Source organism: Gymnogyps californianus, chromosome 5 (assembly GCF_018139145.2).
Source record: "Gymnogyps californianus isolate 813 chromosome 5, ASM1813914v2, whole genome shotgun sequence".
In the NCBI taxonomy this organism is placed as follows: domain Eukaryota; kingdom Metazoa; phylum Chordata; class Aves; order Accipitriformes; family Cathartidae; genus Gymnogyps; species Gymnogyps californianus.
This window is the reverse complement of record NC_059475.1, coordinates 26944140-26967710: the sequence shown is the minus strand read 5'-3', so window position 1 is coordinate 26967710 and position 23571 is coordinate 26944140. Positions and strand designations below refer to the sequence as shown.

General features: G+C 46.1%; 1 protein-coding gene across 1 annotated transcript; it reads left to right on the top strand.

The window, feature by feature from the left end:
• The first annotated feature begins 504 nt into the window (after positions 1 to 504).
• Positions 505 to 22116, top strand: SLC39A13 (solute carrier family 39 member 13). The gene is made up of 10 exons (XM_050898272.1): positions 505 to 563; positions 7459 to 7758; positions 8192 to 8305; positions 10012 to 10133; positions 11411 to 11563; positions 16891 to 16980; positions 17347 to 17397; positions 17627 to 17759; positions 17891 to 17990; positions 19508 to 22116. The coding sequence occupies exons 2-10, from the start codon at positions 7491 to 7493 to the stop codon at positions 19581 to 19583; spliced, it is 1107 nt and encodes a 368-aa protein (XP_050754229.1). The 5' UTR covers positions 505 to 563; positions 7459 to 7490; the 3' UTR covers positions 19584 to 22116.
• Positions 22117 to 23571: the final 1455 nt, after the last annotated feature.

Sequence of the window (23571 nt, the reverse complement as noted above, 5' to 3'; positions counted from 1 at the left end):
AAGACAGGTCTTCCACAGCAGGCGTGTTTCTGTCCCACTGCCCAGACGCTCGTACTGGGGATACGTAAAAATATCTCCCTATCTGTACGAGATGCGGACCGTAACGGGCTGTTCGCAAGGTCTTTGCTGCCGCTGGGGTAGGACGCGCCCCCCGGGGGCTCGCCGCGGCTCCGAGGGCTCCGGCGGCGGAGCTCGGGCCGCTCCCCCTCGGCCAGGGCTGTCGGGGCGGGGAAGCGCGCGGGGCCCAGGCCGGCACGGCGAGCCCCGCTTCCGCCCCGCCGGCCCGGCTCGGGACCGCCCCGTGCCGCGGGGCCGCCGAGGGCCGCGCGCAGCGGGGGGGCGGCAGGAAGCGCGCCCGGCGCCCGCCCCCCCGCGGCGACGGCCGGAAGCGCGCGCGGCGGCGGGTCCCCGCCGGGGCGGCGACGCTGGTGCCGAGGAAGCCGGGACCGACGTGGCCGGGCGGGGGAGGCGGAGCCGAGGGGCCGCCGGGCGGGGCAGGCCCGCGCCGAGCCGCGGCTGGATGGCAGCGGCGGCCCGGGGCACGGCGGCGGCGGTGGCGCACGGTAACGACGGCTCGCGGCCCGGGAGCGGCGCAGCCGGGGGCGGGGGAGTCGCCGGGCTACCCCGGCGCCGCTGTTGCGGTGGCGAGGGGGGACGGCGGGGGCCGGGTGCGGCCGCGCAGCTCAGCCCCGGGTGGCGGCGTGGACGGGGCGAGCGGGGGCGGCGGCGGGCAGCGCTGCCCGCAGGGGAGCCGAGTTCGGCACCGGTGGGGCCCGGCCCGGCCCGGTCGAGCGCGGGGCAAGTTTGGGAAAGACGTGGGGGGCAGTGCCTGGCCGGGCCGCTGCTGCCGGGAGCCGTGCCCCGGCCCGGTGAGACCGCGGGCTCCGCGCCGCCCGCTCCCGGGGCCCCGGCTCCCCCCGGGCTCCCGGGACCGGCGTCCCCCCGGTCCAGCCCGCCTTTGCTGCAGCTTGCCGGGGGAGCGGCGCCGTGTGGCTGCCGCTGCGGGCGTGCCCGGCGCTGGGAGCTCAGCCCCTGCGGGACGCAACGGACAAAGTTTTGGAAGTCGCTCCTCCGGCAGACGATGCCGCGGGAAGGTCTCGGCGCCGGGGGGTGCCCCGTTCACTGCCTCCCCCGCGGGACGCGCGGCGCGGGGAGGTGTCCCGGCTCTCCCCGGCGGGAGCCGGCTTCGCGGGCTGGCCGCGGTCTGCGCGGCCACAGTGGCATATGGACCCTGGGGGCAACTAATGTACTGGTCCAGTAAGGTGCATGAACAGGGTTAACTACTCCCCACCCCCCCGGCAAATATGCCTCATTTTGCATTGGTCAGCATTCCCCTGACGGAAAACCCGCGCTGTCTGTCCCATCCGACGCCATCCGCGGTGATGTTAGAAACAATGACAAGAGCGGGGCCGCCGTGTTAATCGCCTGCAGATAAGAGCTGTGCCGGAGCCTGGCCCAGGCTGGGCGAGGGCTGCGGCACCGGCTGACTGTTCGGGAGCGGGGGGGCGGGCGGGGGGGGGGGCAGTTCTGCCCGGCCTCTGCCTCGGTCTGCCACGGTGAGTGGGCTGGGAGGAGAGAAATCCCACCTAGCCCCGAGGGAGTGAACGCCATTACCTGATCCGCAAACTTTCCTCTTTCATCCTGGGTAGGATGGGGAAGGAGTTGCTGTCTCCCAAACATAGTTACTGAATTGATAGTGTTCGATCAGTGTTTTAACTGCCTTCCTTGCTAGCTCTTAGGTTTGCCCGGCGTCTGTAATCTGTTCTGATCTGCGATACCCCATTGTTCTTAATCCTGTGCATCTCCAGCTTTTAGCTGCGCATGCTGTGATGTGCGCGATTTGCAGAAGTGCGAGTCTCTGTGCAAAGTGGTTTTTTATGAGAGGGATGGGGGAAAGGGGAAGGGTCCCACCAGAGCAGTGCATTCCATAAAGATGATTGAGAGAGAAGGGAGTTCTTGGAGCAGGGGGCACAGGGACTGGAGACCTTTTGTGCCTCTGCCAAGGTCAGGGCTTCCAGGAGGAATTCAGAGCTCTCCACAGGGCTAATGGAGGGAGGTGGCTCGTGGAGAGTTTTTTGGCTGAAAATTATGCTTCCTCCCTGGAAAATAACTTTTTTCCATTCCATGCAGTACTCTTTTGCAACTGTAAGACCAGGCAACCGGCTTCCAGGGAAAACACTTGTAAAAAAGCCTTTTCTTTTTCATTTTTTTCCCCCAACAACATCTAAAATGTCATTGTGTGGCAATGAGCAATTGTGCTGAGGCAGAGATGAAGCTGTGTGGTCTGAAAAGGCAGAGTGTCTAGGAGGGGAGGAGGCGGGTTGCTGCAGAAATCGGCGTCATGTCAATATTTTATTTTCTCTTTTCCAATAGGTTTTTGCCTTGGCATTTTAAGTTTTGTCCGTGTTTCCTCAGGCACTGCCTGCTACAGAGGTGCTCAGTGAGCGCTGTGAGGTGGGGGAGGCCCCGGGAGCCTCCCGGGAGGAGGGCAGGAGCTCTTCTGGCTTGGTGTGCAGCCTCCCCCTGCCCCTGCTCAGGGGTGTGTAAACGGCAAATTCTCATTTGTTTGTTCTTCCTGAGCTGGGAAGACCTCATGGTTATTCCAGTCCTGAGGCTGTTGCAGAAGGAGCTGAGCAGACCTGACTCCTGAATGCTCGGCTCAGAGATCTGTGCAGGACACGTGGTGCTCTGGAGAGTGCTGCCAGTGGTAATGGTGACCACATTGTGATCCAGCACGGCTGGGAGCTGTGATCCCACACGGTGTCGTTGTCAAAACTGACAAGTAAATGATGCACTGGCTATTTCTCTCCCATGCATGTTCTTAAATAGGTCATAGCCCCTTTTTGAGAAAAACACATCTCTATAAACCTGGTTATGCCTCTGCCTCATAGTGACCACAGGCTTCTCTGAGAACCTGCAGGTGCTTTCTCTAGAAATTTCTCAAGACCTTCTCTAGCTAGGTTCCTAAAACAGATGTTGTTGTCTAAAATTAGGGGTAGGTAAAGACTTCTTCCACCCTCTGCAACTGTAGTGGCAGGGTATTATTTTCTCTCTTGAGCTTTTTTTTCCTAGGACTACATCCTGACTGCTCCTTTTCTTTCTCTAAAATATTTGTCTTAGGAGCAGCCAGTTTGAATTTAGAGGCTTTACAAACTTTAAGTAAACTTAATGTCTCATGAGAAGCATGTACTAATGAGATAGAGAAGCAAAGGGGCTATAGAGATAAAAAGTGCATTTTTTAGAGCAAGTAGTTACGATATGTTAGGAAGAAGCAAATGCTGGGAATATGCTTTGAATAATTAGCGGGGCACAGAGATCAGTTCAGGTGTGTCCTGGATGATGCACCAAGTTCCTCGTAGATGTTTTATAAGCATCAGAAATTTATTGCATGAGATATGGGGGTGTTTTTGAGCCACAAGGTAATGACGGTCAGGCAGCACAGGTGTAAAAAAATGTACTGTTTTTCCTTTGTGTGAGTAACAAGAGAAGACGCACGCCATGGGCCACAGAAAGTTGACTGACACAAATGTGAGTTAGGGGAATCAGTTTCTAGCCCTTTATGCCCATTTATTGTCCACCACCATCCCTTTTTGGAGGAACCTGATCCCTTTCGCTGCTGGAAGAAGGACATGAAGCCAGGTATGCAGCCTGTTTTCAGAGCCCTGGACATGCTCTTTTTCCTGTGTGCTACTGCCTCTCTCCAGGATTTTGGTCACTTAGTCTCAAAGACCCTTTCAGGTGTCCCTTGGGGCAGATGTGGGTTGTGAGTGTGGAGAATGAGATGGAAGAAATGGACCTGTTGGATCAGTTGCAGTGATTACTTTTCCAGACTGATTCTCAAAAGCTGTGATGACAGCATTGGAGAAGAGGCCAGTTTGTGCCACGTCCCATCATTGCCGAGCTGCAGAGAGCAGTCGTTTTGCTGTGTTTGTTGCCTCTTCATAGGCATATAGTGGTTGTATAAATCCTGATTTTTTTGCTCTGTTGCTCATAAAGAAGCTGTTCTCAGTCATTTTCTAGGTCTAATCCTGTCATAACAGAAGAGGATGTCCGTCGGGCCCGCTCTGGGTTTGGAAGGGGTGCCCATCTTTTTTAAAGCAGGAAATTCTCTAACTGCAGGTTGTTATGCAGGAGCTAGTAAGCAGAGAGAAGGCTGTGGCTGGTGTAATCTGCCTGAAGAGTCCCGTCACCTCCCTGTGCAGATACCTCTGTGGCTGATGGCTTCAGCCTGTATGGGTACTCAGGACAGAAGAAACTCTGTTCAGTTAGGCGACAGCTAACACTTTAAGAGCTTCCTATCTTTTTGTGGCTTGGGTTTTGGGTTTTTTTTCAAGGAGAAATTTGGGGGTTCTGTGGCATAATTTTACTATAGTTGTGTGTGTCTGTTTGCATAGCTGTGGGGGGAGCCTGAATCCCAGTGAGGGAAGCCAGAGGGCTTGGCAGTATCCCAGATATGTTCGTGTGGTGGAGCTGGGCAGAGGGTGGCATCTCTGGCCCATCAGGCTCTCCTCGCAGTTGTTACTAGCGCTCTGAGCATCAGCCCAGTGCCTGTTCACTTCAGTGCCTGAGTTGAATTGGTGCATGGAGTGCTACGAGAGCCGAAAATGTCCCTTGCTACCCCGCCCCCCGCCCTTCCCTATTGTTTTGAAGTGGTTGTGCCAATAGTGATTTGCAGCTGAAAACCTGCCCCCTTTCGTAGGGTCTTGCCAGTAGAACAAGGATCTCACCAGCTTACATCGAATTACAGGTGTAGGGCTGGAGGGACTTCAAGAAGGGATCTAGTCTTTGCAGTGAAATAGCATCTGCATCAGGTGTCTATTCTTTTTCTCAAAAGAAAAAAAAAAACAGTGCTGGAGATTCTGCATCATAGATAACCTGTTTCAGTGTATCACCACTTTGGCACTATGTAAATTGGTTTCTTCATATCCAGGCTGAATCTTGTTTACCATTTGAACTGATGCTACGATGTAGAAGAAGAGTTGAGCACTTTCCCCCTTTCTCGTGACTTTTAATTTATGCAGACTGTTCTGTTCCCTTCAGTGTTATCTTTTTAAGACTAAACACACCCAGGTCCTTCAGTCATTTTTTTTCCAGGTCATGCTTTCTACACTCTAATTTTTGTTTCTTTCCACTGCAATTTCTCTGGGTTTTGCATCTATTTTATGAAGAAGAGTATGTGAGGCTGGGTGCAGTCTGTTGGCTAAAGTCTCATGTGTGTGGAGTGGAATGGAGTCACTGCTTCTGTGTCACACCTACAATGTAGCTACTAATATGTCCCAGGGTGTCATTTGCCTACTTTGTAGCAACATAAGCCTGCTGGCTTGAAATTAATTTCTGAATCAATGTAATGCATGTATGCTTTTTTTTTTTTGGTGGCACATTGGAGTTACTGTTTTGTCATGTCCATTTGATTTTTTTTTTTTTTTTTTTGCTCCCCCTTAGTATACTGTTTTGTTCTGATCTTTACTGAGATTGGTTTGATAGTATGCTATAGGTAGGTCTAGGGTTCCTGCAGCCAGATCAAAATGGTGCAATGAGATGCCACAAATCCTGAGCTGGTTTGAACTTGCTATGTTGAGGGATTTTTTTTTTTTTTTCTTGTCAAAAAAAAAAAAAAAGATGGGTTTTGTGTGAGTCAGTGGAGTTTACACTTGATCAGACATTGTCTTGCCACAAAAAGTTTTAGTGGTTCTTGCACAGCTAGCCAAGCCAGTGTCTTCATTGGTTCCTTCTTGCATACTCCCTGCTCCTGATGTCCATGTTCATTGTGCTTGGAGCTCAGTATCCTCCTTCACAGGAGCCATGGGACCTTGTCCTTTAATTTTCTTTTTGACTGCTCACTGCAGCTGGGCCTTCCTCCTGCAGAGATTTAGTTCAGGGACTGAAATTGGAAAAGGGCCAAGCCTTTAAAAAAAATAGTTTTTCCTGCTAGTTTGTTCTGACCCTGCTCGTTCATGGAGTCAGGTGTGAGCATGGGGTGGGGATGCTTCATGAGGGGGTGGGGGACAAGGGGCAACACCACCTTTTTCAGCTGCAGTGAGCCCTTAGATTGCTTCCAACACCCTGAATTTTGCCTTGATAATTTCAGGCCCCTTTCTGCCTGGCTGTTACTTAATGCTTTACTATCTTTATCACTTTCTTATCTTATAGGTAACTACAAACTGATCATTTAACTTGATCAAGAATCCTTCAGAGGATTGAAGTTACTGGTCTGTAACTTCTTAAGTCTTCTCCCACCTTTTTTTTTTCTTTTTATAAAGGTAGGTGAGGCATGATGCTTCTCCAGCCTTCTGCGGCCTTCCCATATTCCTGTAAATTTTCAAAGATGGTCACTAACACTTCAGAGATTACTTTGACTGGCTTCTTACATGCTTTCAGGTGAATGCCATTATTCCCTCTCAATCTACAGCTGTTTTGTGAACATTTGTTAAGCCGTTCTTTTCTAACCCGCTCTTTTCTCCCATTTCCAAATTCATTTTGCTTGTCACATTTCACTTTTTCTTCTGGAGACTGAAAGAGCATTTGTACTTCAGGCTTTGCATCATTTGATTTCCTTTCCTGTTTGCCAATGAGAGTGTAATTATCTTTTTTCCTCTTCTAACATGCCCTCTTCTCTCCAGTTTTCTTGTGACTGAAGAGTTCTTAGTAACAGCTGTGCTGATTTTGACTAAGAGACCATCTAACCCAGTATCCTTCTAGGAAAGAATAAAAACAGGACAAGTATATATGATATTTTCCAACTACTCTTCCAGCCTCCAGCTCCTTTCAGATCAGGGGATTTCCTGAGTCTAATGTGAGCTGTCTAACCGCGAACAGCCAATAGATTTGTCTTTCTAGTACTTGTCCCATCTTTTGTTGAATCCATGTAAAATTTTCCATCATTTTTGGAGAAGTACTACCACACAAGTTACCTGCTGATGAGGAGTCACATTTGTTTGTTTTGTTTTGAAGCTGACCCTCACTGGCTTCATGTGATGCCTGTTAGCACTTACGTCTGAAGAGATGGTGAATAATCTGCCCCTGTTCACCATCTTTACACCACTCATGATTTTACGGACCTCTGTTACGTTGCCTGTCTTGCATCCTAATTTGTAACACGGATGCTGTTCCATGGCAAAGAGAAGACTTATCTGGTCAATACTTTTCTCTGAAGCCTCAGGACACTGAAGGGCAAGGACAAGCATACTCGGAGTCCTTGTCCAGCCCACCTGAGGGGAGATGCTGAAAGTCAGACTTTCACAAGATGTCTCGTGCAGTTTCATACACCTGATGATAAACAGCCTCCCTGTCCTTTAGTGCTGTGTTGAAATCAGGAAGAGTTTCAGATGTTTCTTAAGGGGATACATACCTGTGCTAAGATGCTGAGGGAGGGGATGGTGTGACCGAGGCCTTTCCTCTGGGATGGTGGGAGGGAGTCTCGGGCACGCCCTCAGAACTGCTCTCTGCTGCTCTTTTCAGAGATCGGCCAGCCCGGCTGAGACCACTTAGCGATGACAAAACAAAAGCTTCTGCTTGATGGGACGCTTTCCTTGTTTCTGATCGTGGCCTGTGAAGCTCAGCAGCTCCCAAGGAGTCATGTTGCTGCTAGTTCTGGTCCTCTGTGCGAGAAGGAGGCAGAGTCCTGGGGAAACCTTTTCAGCAGTGAGCGGCTGGATGCCTGGATCTGTTCCCTCATCGGTTCGTTCATGGTGGGGCTGAGTGGGGTCTTCCCCTTGCTGGTGATCCCATTTGAGACAGGAGCTGCTCTGCGGTCAGAAGGTAAGCCTGCTACCTGCATTAGCCTTTCTGAAGCCAAAAGTCCTGTGTTGTGACTGAACAGCACAGTGATTAACAGGACCTTGTCAGAGAAATACTGTCCTCTAAAACAGACAATCTGTTTCTGGTGCTTTAGTCCATACCTGCCAGTTTGACAGGGGGTCCTTGGACAAATGCAAGCCCTGGATGGAGCTTGTACAAAAAGTGTTGTTTGTTTTGCACCCTGCTTGGTCCAGCACCCTCCCACACACTGCTGTCCCAGTCAAGTCGTGCAAGGGCTGTTTCTTGCACGCCAGCTATTTGTTTTGTGCTCTCTCCTTTGAAAGCTTGCTTTGCAGATGCTTCCAATTTAGGTCTCTTTGTGCAAAATCTCAGCTGGAGATGTTTTGGCTCCCAGCTGAGTTGTGATCAGTTTTTGTTTCTTTTTTTTTTTTAGCTGGATCACACCGTTTGAAGCAGTTGTTGAGTTTTGCAATTGGTGGACTACTGGGGAATGTGTTTCTGCACCTGCTTCCCGAAGCCTGGGCCTACACATGCAGTGCAACGACAGGTATGAAAGCCTTACGTGCCTAGAAGCAGTCCGTGCTATGCCTACTGCTACATTTTTTGAGTCCGTTCCATCTTGAAAACACAAGACCAGCCAGGCTGGGTCAGCCCAAAAACTGGTCTAGGCTGGTATTCTCTTTCAAACAATGTGTAAAAGCAAATGCCTAGGGAAGGATATAAGAACAATAAAACCACATGTAATACTTCATCTTAGTACTCTGCAGTCCTCCAAAGATTTTGAGATTGGAGGCTTCCTGAGTTGGCCATAGTTTCTTTGTTTAGTAACTTGCAATAGATTTCTTGTCTATCAACTTTTCCTATCTTGCCTGGGGCTTCTGTAAATCTCTGTTGATTTTCCTTTGTCCTTTCTGTAAGGAAAGGGAATGCTTCTTTAACCTGATGGGAAGTTATGAATGTGTGTGTGGTCTGGTACATGAACATGTGCACCATCTCAGGTGGGGATTCTGGCCCATCAGATGCATCTTGTCTATAAATCTGTCCCTATAACAGTGTTACTCCTAGACCCTCTTTCTTGGGACTAACTGGGGCCCCTCTGCTGAGTACTTCAATCTATGGGAACCCAAATGTGTTGCCCTCTCAGTCTTTGCTCAAGGAGAAGAGGAGAAGTCATGGAAAATTGTCCATAGAGCCCTGACTAAGATGGGGGCGTCGGGGAGAAAAAGGAAATGCAGGTGACAGAAACCTGTGTTTGCCAGCGAACTAAACACTGTTTGGGTTGGGACAGAGCTTGTGTTATCAGTGTATCTCCTTCACCCCTCAGACAGCCAGAGTTGTTGAAACCTGTAGTGATTGTATCTCTCTGCTTCAGCAAACTGATAGCAGAGAAGGCAAGTGCTGCTGCATCCCACCTGTTGAGAAACAAAGAAATCATTTCCCCACTGCAAATGTGAGAGGGGGAAAAGGATGCCCTGGGTTTCCCAGACTTCCTTGCACCTATGTCCTGGGATTTCAAATCTACTGGGCGTTTGGTCCTCTTCTTCCTCACAGCTCTAGCACTGCCAGTGGAACCTGCTGTCCTTTTTTTCCCCATTCTACAGTGGTTCCCAAATGACTCTGTCTTCCTGCTCTAGCTTGCTTGCTTCTGCCAGACTGTCCTGAAGCATAAAGGTTTCCTTGACCCATGTAAGCCCAATTACAGAGTTGTTCTGTTCTTCCACTGCAATGCAATCTCCATTTCTGCAGCCAGGCTGAATGGATGATTATCTCACAAGCTTGGCTGTAATTGAAAAGAAAGTTTATAGCTTTGGGCTTAATAACTTGCCCAGGTGTGGCAGAAAGGGGAAGGTGAGTCTGTAGCTCCACTAATGGCAGATTTCATGTCAGGGCTTGCTGCTCAGTAGATACAGCTGCAGGATTTTTGTTGATGTAATCTTCACTTGCCTCTGGAGCTCAGGGAAATTCCCAGTGTTGTCAGGAAGTATTCTGGATTGCACTACTGAAGCAAAAGGGGTGGGGGCTCTCACTCTGAGTGTCCTGAGATGAGGATATCTGTTAGATCAAGAATGAGCAACTTAAACTAATTTGCTTTGAGATATGTTTCCTCCTTATTCCTCCCAGGAGGTGTTTCCATTGTCGTTTCTTGTTTTTGTCTTGGAACTGCTGGTTAAACTGTCTGGGGTGGGGTGGGTTCACATGTGGCAAACACTGTGTACTTGATAGTGACATGAAGATTTCTCTCTTGTCCCTCAGGAGAAGGGCAGAGCTTTCAGCAGCAGAAGCTTCTGGGTCTCTGGGTGATCATTGGTTTCCTGACCTTCCTGGTGCTAGAGAAGATCTTCCTAGAGAAAGAAGAGAAGGAGTGCCCTGGTGTGGTAAGTTAGCAGCCAGAGGGGAGGGAGTGCTGTTATGTTTGGAGCACTGTACTAAACGCCTCATCTGCCCTATCTGACAGGCTCAGCAAATGATCCTGGAGCTGTGAATAGCTTGTCAGTGCCCTTTGGGAGCTTTTTGCCACTTTGACACTGGGCTCTAGAAGGTGTTTCATCTCCAGGCTTTGGTTTTGTGGTTTTAGCTGAGATTTCTTACCTCTGGGCTGGTTTTGTTCTTGATGTCATATGTGTAAGAGAGAGCTCCCCTTTTATGGGGACTGGGAGCTGGAGCATTCTGCAGATGAGGCTTTTGCTCAAGTAAGCTTTGAGGGATGACAGCTTGCTGATGCATGTTCCACTGAGCCATCGTGACTCACTCCCCTTCTGGGTCCTCAGTCAGGACAAAGACCAGCCTTCTCTGGAAGGTGTTCCTCACTGCCCACTCTTCTTGGGTATGGCCTGGACCACGCGTTTGTTCTGGTAACTTTGTGTGGTAGAAAGGGTTTATGGTTGGCCAGGTAATCCTAAGTAATAGTTCAGAGGAGAGTCACCCAGCTGCAAAGGGGCAGCGTAGACAGAGGTACCAGAAGGTAATTCCAAGATAGAGGAGAGCAGCTAGTCCTCAGACATCTGCACAACTCCTAGCAGCAACTCCTATAGGCTGTTCAGTCCTTGCTGTGCCGTGACTTTTGAGAGGTGAAACTGCAGGTCACGCACTGCATAAGAGCAATTAGGTCTTACTTTGACTCAACATGAGACTTTAAAGACTGAAAGGAACTTAATCTTCTCATTTACAGAGAGACTGAAGTCTGAGATGAACATTTTGTTGTTTGGAAGCTGACAATCCCAGCTATAGAATAATTCTCTAGATTTAGTTATTCTGATGCACTGGGCAGAGCAAGACTTTTTTCCCCCATCCCCTGCCCAGATGGAGTTGTGTTTCACTGGGCAGGAGTGGCAGGCTCAGTCCCTTGTCTTTCCAGTGGAACCTGGCTCATGCCAAGGGGGCGTGACTCCAGTTCCTCCTCTCTCTTTCTACTTTCCTTCTCTTGGTGATTGGGGAAGTCTTTGTTCTTGTTGTCTCACAGTGCAGATGTCACAATGCTCTCTGAAATCTGTCTCATTTCTGGCAGTTGTCATTATTAAATGGGGGTACCAAAGCTGCAGGTTTGCATTGTAAGAACAAAAGGATTAAGGGTGAAGATTGGATTTCTGACCCTGATTCATGCTCATTCATCACTGACAAAAAGGCAGTGACAAGTTGTTTTCCCCTAATTTAGGGCTGTGATTCCAAAGCACCAGCTGGAAAGATTCCTAATGGAAGTGGCTACCCCCTGCCGACTGTGGCAGGCCAATCCCAAAGAGCAGGAACAGATTCAACTCAGTGTAATGGCTCCTCTCTCCAGTCTTGTCCAACGGACAACAGAATCAAGGTAAGAGACCCACAAACTGACCTTCACATCTTATGTTTTTGGGGCACGTATTTTAAAATTCAGTCAGGAGTTGTCTGTGGAAAGAACTGTGCCTGAGTGGGGAACCCAGTGTTTGAGTGAGTTGTGCTTAATTTTGCTCTGTCAAAGTGTCTGTCCAGGTCACAGCAGGGAGGAAATACCGGACTTGCAGAAAATCTGCACTGCAGCTTATGCAAAAGAGGCAAAGTAACTATTGTGAAGGCATAAGTCTGATGATGTGTGTTTTGGCTGAATCCCGAGACCAAAGTACAGTACTTTCACATTTTGTTACTCTATATCTTATAGTCATTATGTCTTTATTTGCTTAAATTTTTGTGCCATGATTTCTCTGTTCTCTAGTGCCTGCATTGTACCAATTGTGAGCTGCACGTTTCCTTTTAAGGCACCTTTTGGAAGCGTTTTGACAGTTGAAGCTATCCACTGTAAAACTTAGAAGTTCAGTTTCTCAGATTAGCAGTTTATCTGCTGCCAAAAAGGGCTTCTTGTCCACTTCTGCCTCCAAACCTGTATTTCCCATCACTTCCTTTGCACTGGACCTCATCTGACCCCACAGTGAGCCTATTCAGCGACCTAAACAGGCAAAGAATTTGCCTTTTCTTTTTTTTTTTTTTTCCCCTCCCCCCACCTCCCTGCTCCCCATAGGTTTATTTCTCTCCTAACTTAACTTCTTGAATCAGCTTGGCATGTAGACAGGCAGCCTGTAGTGCTGGGATAAGGGAGATCAGCAAGCTCATAGGATTGGACGTGGAGGAGGAAAAAGGAGTACTGTACCGTTGGGCAGCAGCTAACCTTTAGATTGGCTTTGCTTTCAGTTTTATGTTACTATCTTTGCACTGCGGAAACCCTTGTCTGGGTGAACATTACAAGCAAGAGAGTAACTACCGCTTTGGCGAAGGAGGACCTATAATTTGAGTTTGAAAGCCCATAAAAATGTGCAAGATTGTAGGAGAGTAACTCTGAACAGAAGGTGTGGTTGCATGAACTAGCCCAAACCTGGATATGTGGTCAGTCAGAGCCTCTTCAGTCTTTCTATTTTAAATCTGTTTTGCTGTAACTTTATAGCTCTTACTACACAGTGTGAAAGATATGCTGAGGTCACTGGGTATTTTTGATATCTGTCGCATTTATGTAATCTGTACAGAACACTGCACAAACTGCAAGGTGCCACGTTGATGTTTCTATAGGTGATAGTGGTGAAGAAACCAATATTACCGGGTTATGAAACATTGTGCCATTACTTTAGAAAGGTTTATATAAGGAACTACGAACTTAGAGGATGGTTAGTCTACCACTGATTTCAAGTAGAAATGCAACACTGATGAGGGACACAATTGCTCAGGGCCTGGTCCTAATGTAAAAAATAATGATGTAATTAATGCTAATTGATCTGATCTTATGGAAGATAAATTCTTGTCAACCAGACATTTTTTTCCCTGCCTTTTATTCAGTCATAAGATTGTTTGATAAAGGTAATGATACTGACAAATATATATAAAACATAACTTTCTCCCATATTCTAATAAAACTAGTACTGCATGAGATCAACTTTGCTAATATTAGCTGTATTAAAAATCAGTTATTCTTTATTATCAACAGGGACTGGATTAATGCAGCCCCCCTCAAATCTGTTCACTGGTGGTTTATGATTTTTCTAAGTGATTATTTATAAAAACTATATCTTTACATTTGCAGATACTACTGTATTACTTAAATGGCACGTTGTGACTGCATGAGGTCAGTGATATCAGCTAAACTGAGTAACTTCATCAAGAGAGCTGAATTTTTAACATGTTTTGATACATGGAAATATTAAGGAATAGATTAAGAAAGAATGCAGATCATATTTACAAGATAGGGACAGTTTCTAGGAAGTCAATGCCTTGGAAAAAGGTATGAGAATCACAGTAGGAAATTGTTTGAACACATTCTTCCATTATGATGCTACAGCCAGGAGGATGGGTGAGTAGGAAATAGTATGTAAGAGAAGAGGCAAGTGTTCCTCTTTCTGTATAGCAGTAATGAAACAGCTATCTGACTTTTTCCAGTAGTGTTGTTCACAATATCCAAAATACTACTGATAATTTATAAAGGGGTCAGGGAAGAGCTGAAATAATTATTTTAGGTTTGCAGTACATGATAAGAAGTGGTTTTCTTTAGTCTTTAGCTCTGTAGACGTGACAGATCAGGAGTGACTTAAACTATACAAATACGCATGTGAGAGGCATGACTAAATTTGAATAGTTAAAGCTGTACCAAACAGTAGCAGACTAGAAATCAAAGACAACTCTGTAACTGAGGGTAACTTGCCAGTAGACCAACTTACCTGAGAGACGTAGCAGATTCTTTGTCACTTGTAGGCTTTAAGCTGCTTTCTACAAAGTACACTATAGCTTAAGAAACAGTGGGCTTCGTGCAGAAATTGAAAGATTCTTTCAGTTGTGTTATGTAGAAGGTCTAAACAACCATGGAGAGTCCTTCTAGCTTTAAAATCCTAACACGTCTGTTCAGTCTTATAGACTGTTGTCAATATGCATTAAATAGAAACTAATGAGTTAACGTGTGTAGTTTTAACTTTCTACCTTCTGAGCATATAATCTGAATATTTTAATAGTCTTTCTGGTAGGGGGGAAACTACCAAAACTACCAAGATATTCCTGCGTTGTTAGCCTGTTTCCTTAGGCAACAACATAAGCAGTCATTCCATCTGTCTGTCCATCTGTTCTGCCCTTCATTTTCAATAACTTTTGAACCTGTAATTAATTTTACTCGAGTTCAAGAGAGGATAGAAGTCTTGAGGGTAAGCAAATTTCTGCAAGTTCCATAAAAATCAGTATGGCGGTAGAGGAGGAATGCAAACTAATGCCCTATTGAAAAACTGGCAGAACTTAGATGCTGCATGCTGCTTGGCAGGTCCGCCCGGTTGGCAGATCAGTAGGTGGGTCTCACCACCCCTCCCTGGTGGGGCAGTGGCTGTCATGCAGTGTAGGGTGGGGAAGGGACATGCAGGGAAACAGTGTTGCTGGAAGTGAGCAAAGTAGGTGCTTGCAAAGAAAAGAGAGAAAGCCATAGCAAGCCAGACTTCTTTGGTTCTACTATTCACTCAGTAACCCCCTTTTTTTCAGAAGACAAAAAGGGAAAGATACTATTTAAACAAACAAAGTCACCTTCAGGGCTTAATGATTAGTAAGCTGTAATCAGTCGTCCTTTGTCCATATATATTCAAACTTCTGCTCTTTAGCTGCTGCTGTAATAATTCGTCGTAGCTTGAAAACTGCAGGTGGGAGGCTTCCTTTGCACCCAAACATAGATCAGTTCTGTCCTGCATTGCAGCCTTTATTCCCTCAACAAGTAAAAACATTGTAGAGTACTTTTGCCTTGCTTATTCTTTCTTTTTCCCTGTGGCACATGGGGTCCTTGCTGATTTGTAGAAGTATGTTTTATTGCACAGTGACATTAATTCTGAAGCATGAACATAAACACTTCATCTGGCTGTGCTCTTTATGAGCAACGAGAACATCCTATTAGGAATTCACAGAATGTAAATGTCAGAGGCTCATAACTGTCAAATCAACCCAATTTATTTCTGAGCACTCCAAGGCTTTGCTTCTTTCAGTGACAGCTTTTGCCCAAGCCACTGACAAGAAAAAGTCATAATGTTTTAATCATGAAGTCTATTTTTTCCCTATACAGTGGTATGGGAAAGCGTTTTTGTGTAAAGCTTATGTGAATAATTATTACTAGCCTGTGGGGAAAACACAATCACATAAAATCCCAACATGAAAAGGAGAAATTTTAGATGGTCATATTTGACTGAAAATGAGGAATGAGAAGTAAAACTGCTGTGTTCATGGGTCTGCCTGCATGCATCCCTTTATGTTCCCCTTCTTACAAAAACATGCAGGGAACTTCTGCATCCATTGTGAAGATGTTATTTAGATTACTACTTAAACATGATCTGTAGTAAGGCTTTGCTTAATTCTTTATTTTCATATTTAATCATCAATGCACTTTTAAAAGTTTAGAGCCTATAAAGATGTCCTGAGACTGTGCAGTAGAAGTGCCCTGTGGAAAGGTGGTGCTTTGGAGAGAGAGACTTGACAGAAAGCCCTACCTGAGCTGTGGCATACAGATGGCAGGAAGAAAAGATGCCCCAAGCAGAGTTTGATAGAAACAGGGAAGAGCAGAAGACCAAAAAGGGCTCATGAAACCCATCAGCACTTGTGTTTTTCCAGCTGAACTTTGGCATCGGATGCTATAGTGAAGTAAGAAGTTAATGCCTCACAGTTTCTAGACAGTCTCTCCACTCACTGGATGCTGCCCTATATCTGGAGTTAATGTACGCCAGCTTAGTTCTTGCAGTCCAGAGACAGTCTGATGTATTGGCTAACACCTGGTTTGATAATAATTTAAAATGCAGTGCCATAAACTGAACTGCAGTATCTCAGGACCCACAGGCAGTAGTTTTTGTTGAATCTGATGGAAAAAAACCAAAAACCTGTGAACAAAAGAGCTGGGGTGGTACCCTCATAAATCACTTTAGGTCAAATACTCAGAATTTTTCTGGAGATGACCATAGTTAGCATGATAGGGAAGTTTTAACACGGAGATGGACTTGTGAGGAAGGAAGCTGCTTTATGCTTATAATTTTAAGAAATGTGTTTGTGCAAATGCATATACATGCTATCCAGCCTTCTAGTAGGTGTTTTTTTGGTGACTGTCATCACTATCTTCTCTTTTTATTCTTTGTTAAGGGAAAGCAAACCCACAAGCACAAGCTTTTTTAGTACAATGTTTGAAGATTTGTTTAGTTATAAAAAGCAATTTCAACAGCATTTGTTCTGTTGCATTGTTCTTGCCAGCTTTTGAAGATGAGATATTTAACAGTTGGATATTAAAGTACATGACTAGAAAACAAGGTCAGGTCATAGTTGAAGCCAGTCACCTCTGTAAATTAGTCAGTGTTGCCTAAAATTCGTTTGATTTAGAATCAGATATATTCTTGCATTTTGGCTTTCTTCTTTTTCCTATCCCTTTTTTTGTTTCTAGAGCTCTTTGTCATTTGCATAAGATGATTATCCTAATCTCAGACAATACTTGCCTACCCTAAAACTTAGTTTACTCTAAAACTGAACATAACAATTAATTTGTACTTGAGCACTGACATAGTTTAAGATCTTCACCAGAAGTGCCATGTCCTGACCTTTCCCATCTGATCGTGACTCTGTATAACCTGTGTCTAAGCGATGTGCTTTCTTTTATCTTGTTATGTCTCTTCCTTCTCTTTGCAGATTAGTGGATACCTCAATCTGCTGGCCAACACCATTGATAACTTTACACACGGCCTGGCAGTAGCAGCCAGCTTCCTGGTTAGCAGAAAGGTAAGGTTTCTGTCACCAGCTGTGTACTGAAATGGAGAGGCCTGTTCTCAAGTGTGATGCAACATGCAAAAAACCCAAAGATGTGAGGAGTTCCCTCCTATTTTCTGGAAGTTTCTGAGAAAATGGAGACTATAGTAAAAAGCAGCCCTATCCTGACCCTCTGCAGAGCTTCTTCAAACTTGGGACATATTAGTCATTTGTACTGGCATTAGGGGAAGGGTTAGCTCATCTACTCTTTTGTTGAATAGTTCTAAACTCCGAGTAACAAATCTTAACTTGGAGAAAGGGGCCTTGACATGCTGATGAAAGTCTCATCTCTCAGAGCTGGGGGACAGTTTCCTAATCACCTTCTCTCCTCTGCTACAGGTTGGGTTCCTAACCACAATGGCCATTCTCCTGCACGAAATCCCACATGAGGTGAGAGGGCTTTCTGTCCTGCCATCAAGAGAGATTACAAGGGTGCTTCATCTCCTAAGAGGAGGGCTGGGTCTGGTTAACATTTTCTTGTCCCTTTGAAAGCTGCTCCCTCTGGGAGACTGGCAACATGGAAAACTAGAAACAGTCTTGAAGCACTGGTCTTGTTATGGATGGCCTTTGTGACTGAGAATGTTCATATTCATTAACTGTCAGCTCTTGCTTTTCTTAGGTTGGAGACTTTGCAATCCTACTTCGGGCTGGCTTTGACCGCTGGAGTGCAGCCAAGATGCAGCTTTCCACAGCTCTGGGGGGGATTCTGGGAGCCTGCTTTGCAATATGTGCTCAGTCACCAAAAGGAGCAGGTAAGGCTCCCTGGGAACTCTGTAGGAATAGTGGGGGGGCTGCTGTCCCCATGCGTGTATCTTCTTTCCCTTCTCTGTTCTCTCCCATGGCTTTGTCTCAGTAATAACGAAAGCTTTCTGTATTTGTGCAGGGGAAACAGTAGCCTGGATCCTCCCTTTCACTTCTGGAGGATTTCTGTATATTGCCTTGGTAAATGTTGTGCCTGATCTTCTGGAGGAAAAGAATCCTTGGTAAGTACTCCCTCCTGTTCTGCTGCAGCAATTCTTGCTGCCACGGAGCAGGGATATAACCCTTCCCCATGCATGTTCTGGGAGCACATGAATGCCAACTTTCCAAATCCCATGGGCAAGGCTGGAATCTAGACAGACTGCTGTGCTAGCTATTGTATTTATGGGACTACAAAGACCCTACAAAACAGGAGAACCTTCAACTGGGTCAGTCCCAAAGATTGTGCTAGCGCAGTATGTAGCATGACCAGCTAGAGCAGGTTGCTCAGACACATGTGCAGTAAGGTGACCTGTTCCCCAGTCTGTCTTGTCAGCTTCTGGCACGTACTGGTTTAGGGACTGTCTGAACCAGGGCCCCATGGAGGTGTGTGTGTCTGACAATCACATGTGAACCTATCTTTCACATGCTTCTCTCATCCCTTTTTGACCCTATCCATTACTTTGGGCTTCTGCAATCTCCCTTTGGCAGCAAGTTTGCATAGTTTGACTGCACTGTGTTAAATGATGCTTCTTATTATTAGTTTTTTAGCCTCTTGCTTATTAATTTTGATTAGATGTCACTGTGTTGCTGTGTGAGTAGAAAATAATAGTTTTCTTCTCTTCATCATTCAGCATTTCATAGTCTGTTGTATCCCACCTCAGTCATCTCTCTCCTACACTGGTATATATATTCTGGTACATTTGGCCTCCCCTCATCTGTATTATCCTAGTTTCCTGCAGTCTGATTAAGGCTGTAGCAGGTCCAAATCCAGCTGTACCACAGTAAAGGCCCTCTTGAGATCTGTTGGCAGAGCTGCCCCTGAATGTTCCCTCCTATTTCAGTTGTAATGAGACAGGTAACTTCAGTAGTTTAAATAAGAGGCCTTGGCTCACCTAGTTCATTTTGACTGAAACAGTTAAGGAAGTGCTCAAAAAACAGCTCCACAGTTGTATCTGAGGAGGCAGGAACTTCTGGTGGAGAAATGTTAATGACCAGTTGGGAGCTTGCTTTTGAGTTGGTAACTTGCTTTTGAGTTGGTAACCTCTTGTGCTGGCAGAGCTGTTGGCAGAGTATGCAGAGGTGGTAGGTACATAGTTCAATCCAGCATAAACCTGAGATGATGCTAAAAGAACGCCAAAATTCATCAGCTTTTTTTTTATTTTCATAACTGTAGTTGTTGCGTGGATGAGGTCCCTAAAGTATCTGTGAACATGCTGCAGAAGTGCAGGTTCTCTTGTGAGAGAAAGGATAGGAATATATACCTGGGTAGCTGCATGACTGAATCAGCTTAAATTGATTTTGAAACCTGAAGTTGGACCTTGTAGCTGAGTGGAACAAATACATGTCATTTTATAGACAACTTTTTTGCTTGAGGTGCTGGGAAAGAGTCTTCTCAGCTGTGTTAGTGACTTCATACAGCCGTTGTGTTCTCCTTGTGGTAGATTTGGAAAGGCAAAGAACAAACCATTCATGAGCCTCTACACTGCTGCCTATTAGGATTGATCTATGGCTCCTCCTAATTTTGCTGTTTCTTTCCCAGGAACTCCCTGCAGCAAATTCTGCTCCTGTGTACAGGCATTACAGTCATGGTGCTACTCTCGCTCACAACTGAGTGACCTCTGCGCAGACCTCATGATGCCTCCCAGAGCCACCACAGTGACTCTGAGCTGTTACAAAGCAATAAGGAACACTAATGTTACTTCCTATGTGTGTGCGTGCAGATCTCGCTGCTAGTATGAGAAGCAGGTGAGAAAGAGGTCTGGGTGTGCAGGACTTCATTCCCTGGCTCTCCTATCCCTGTTCTGCTAAAATCCACACATCAGGGCTTCTGGTTTTTTTGTTTTGTTTTGTTTTTTATGGAGCAAAAGATACAGTGAACAGAAACGAACTGAACAACTGCTCCACAGCGAATGGACAATGTTTGATTCAGTTCATTCTGATGGAACTGCACCTCCCAAGCTCTTATGTGAAAACAACAGAGGCAATTCCTGTAGCTGACGAAGAGGAAGGACTTTTCCTACCACTCTAAGGGCTGGAGGCAGAACAGGGATGGCAAAGCAACAACAAACTAACAGCTTTAGCCAGAACTCCCTACCCATGAGAAGTTAACGGTGCTATGAGATAGAGGGGAAAAGACCCTTTCCAACTTGATCTCCGGCTTTTCATTGACATCGCTTGTTTCTAAAGGTAGTATTAGCCTCAGCAGTCCACCTCTTTGGTCTATTTTGTATTTGTTTATGTTGAAATCGAGCCAAAAGCTTGAGGCACTTTAGGATAGGTCACTACAATTAAATGGCTCAGCTTGGAGATTACTTGCCTCAACCCTAACCACTCCAATAGCCAGCACAGCCTAACTGTTTATCTGAAAAATGGTCAGTAAATGTTTCTTCTGTTGCCATACTACCAGCTCACCTACATCTGGGAGGAAAGCCATGTAGCTGTTGTGACTGAGCTCCCTCTCCTCATAACCATTAGCTGAACATGGCTCTGAGCCTGCTCTTGAGACTCAACTCACCCACCATCTGCCCCACACCACGTTTCAGAGCTCTCTTGGGTTGTAGCATGTTAGCCCTGCCTGGCATGCTACAGCAGCCCTAGCCTGTCAAGGCAGAGGTCTGGGCAGTTTGGCAATAGGTGAACACTACAGCCTGGTCAGCAGCCGATAACCCCTGGTTAGCTTTTCCTCTGTTCAGTGTAGACTATTTTAGAGCATGCTATAACCAAAAATATGGATGGTAGCCTATTTCTGGGCTTCTTACCTCACAGTGGAGTTAGTCTGTTGGGGATGAATGGATAAGAAATAATACTGACAGCTGTTAAAGGAACAGGCACAGCAGCAAAGAATACTGGAGGGAGGGTGAAATGGGAAGGGCGAAACTGCTGGTGAAAAGATTTTTAAAAATGGGTCTAGAAAAGCTGTGTGCTAAGTAAGGAGAGAAAGGGATATGAAAGGGTGACAATAAGTATGCTTTAAGAGGAGTTTTCTATTGTGTGATGCTTGGGATAAAATTTTTGGCAATTTGAGACCAATAAAAATAAATGACATTTCTAGTGCTTTCCTGCATCCCAGCTCACGGGGCTGACCAGGCCATTGTTCCACAGTGATGTTTTGTTGCCACAGGGATGTTTTGTTGCCACAGAGACGTGCACAATTACTAGATCATTCCTTCTGCAGAGCTTATCCTCACTTTGCTTAAATCGGTTTAAAGACAGGTCTAATTGAACTAGCAGAGTCGTTGGACACAAAACAGGTGCCACAATGTGAATTGCACCAACTCAGCTCTGTCTTTAAACAGCTTTTGTAAATCAGTACAGCTCTCCAGTCTGCACAGGGCCTTATCAAGAGGGCTTGTCCCTTGAGAGGGTGATTTGGGCCAGAGCAACGAGGCAGGTATGCTGCCCGCAGCAGAGGCATTTACTTCCCTAAGAGATTCCTGAACTGTTGACACAGTTCTTTTTTTATGACAGCTCCTGTCCTACTTTTCAGAGAGTGCTGGAGAGCTCATGCTTGCAGTTCTCTCTGCCCAGGAACTGCTGTCTAAATTTTTTTCAGCTTTCCTTACCCTAGGCTTACATCAGTAACTAGTTTCACTGCAACAACGAGGGAGGCTTAGTGCAATTTTTTTATTCCTCTGTACAAAGTTGCCTTCCTTTGCCAACTACTCCCTCTATCATTCAATTGTCATGAAGTCTGAAGGTAGCATCTGCTTCCTGCTTTCCTGGAAGGAGCATTAATCTGATTAGCCTGCAGGGACTGGGGGAGTATGCCAACCCTCTAGTTCTAGCTTTGGGGGTTCTGTCCCCCACCCAGGGACTGCAGCTAAGCAGACCCTGTCTGTAGTAGGGCTCTGGAGGAAGCAGGTTTGCACAGAAAGATGTGCCTGCTGTTTCCCAAGATGTCTTTCTCAAAATGAGGCTGGCATTTAACTTGAGGCATTGCCAGGTGAGTGCCCATGAGTTGGCGTTGTTGCATCAGCACTGAGCCTTGCCAAGACTGAAAACCACAGTCAGTCAGGATTTTGTGCTCAGCGTTCAGGAATGCGAAGTGGATGACACTGAAAAAAGAATTTCTGAGTTGTTTTTCTTGGCTGCTAACACAGGCCTGGACAGTCTGCGGTTCTTGGGAAGATACCCTGGTAGGAGGTAGCACGGGGCTTGTGGGAGGGAGGGGCTCGTTAGTTTTCCACTACGTCAGCCCTGGGGCTGAGGATGGAGAGCCTTGGGAGGAAATAGAGCATCACTCCACCACATTTGTCACTTTTGGAAATGCAGAGAGAATTGTATTTTCTAGCTCTATTTTTTCAGCTGCTCTTATGCATTTTCCCCCTTCATCTGTATTGGTCTGCTCTGCATGGAGACAATAGAGATGAAATAAATGGTTTTCCATGTGGGTTTGTGGTTTTTTTTTGTTGAAGCTACTACTTTTCTTTGAATTACAAATTCAATTCAAATTTCATTTGAATTACAGAGCAGTATCTCTGGGTTAGTCTAGAGAAGTCTGGGCTCTGTCTTTCCCTCCTTTCTAGTCCTCAGACTTTCACAATTGAAAGAAAAGGTTCTAATCCAGTTTCCTGTTCCTGCTGCCATGGCACTGTGGGCCAGGAGCGGTGTGGTCTGATCATAATTCTTGGCCGCTGGTCTGGGTTCCCTGAAAAGCATCACCAAGTGAGTTGCTCCTCTTTGAGGAGAGAGCTTGCATGGTAACTGACTATCCAGAGAGTTTTGCAACCATACTTTGTTATGATAGTTATTTTTTTAATCTAAAAAACTGAAGGCCTATCTGGTATCAATTAACACTAAGCTGGTTACCTGCCATGTGGGACAAAGGCACACTCGTCAAACATTGTATGTAGGAATTGCCCAGAGAGGATTAAAGGGATTTTCTCTACCCTTCAAAAACACGGGTTCAGAGCGTGTCTTATCCCACTCTTCATTTGAAAGATTTTCAGCCTATAAATACTGAATGGTAGTACATGGCGCTCACTTCTTACTGGAAGTCTTCTTTAAGAAGAAGGAAAACCATAGCCCAAGAGCTGGAAGAAGATGAAGGTGGGTAGGTGATCAAGTGCATGATTTCATGGTCTGGGGACTTTGCCAGCAATCTACATTTTGGAATCTCTGTCCCTGGGTTCACCATGCTGCACTCTTTGGCTGTGCTGGTACCCCTGCCTGTGGGGCTGTGCTGTATGCCTCCCTCCCCCACCCCTTTTTCCTTCTCAAAAGTAATCAAAAATAATAGGGATTAATCAGCTGCCTGGTTCACAGGCTCCACAAAGAGTGGCTCTGACACAATTGCAGTAGCACAGAGGGGAGAACAATTGGAAGGAGTCTTGTATATGGGAACTTTCTAAGGTGATGGTCTTGCCGAAGCCCCTGTCTTCTGAAACTATAGCCTGAGGAACTGATGTAGAGAGTAGGGTGACATAACAGGATTGCAGATTTAGGAAACGTGAATATTCAGATCTTTGCAGGAAAGAGGTGTTATAATTGAAGGATTTTTCCATGTTATCTAGAGCAGTGATTGTATTTGAAAATTATTTTTCATTCTTGATGTGGAAGACTTAATTTAGCTGGTATGTGTAAGAAAATTCTTTTGACAGCAGC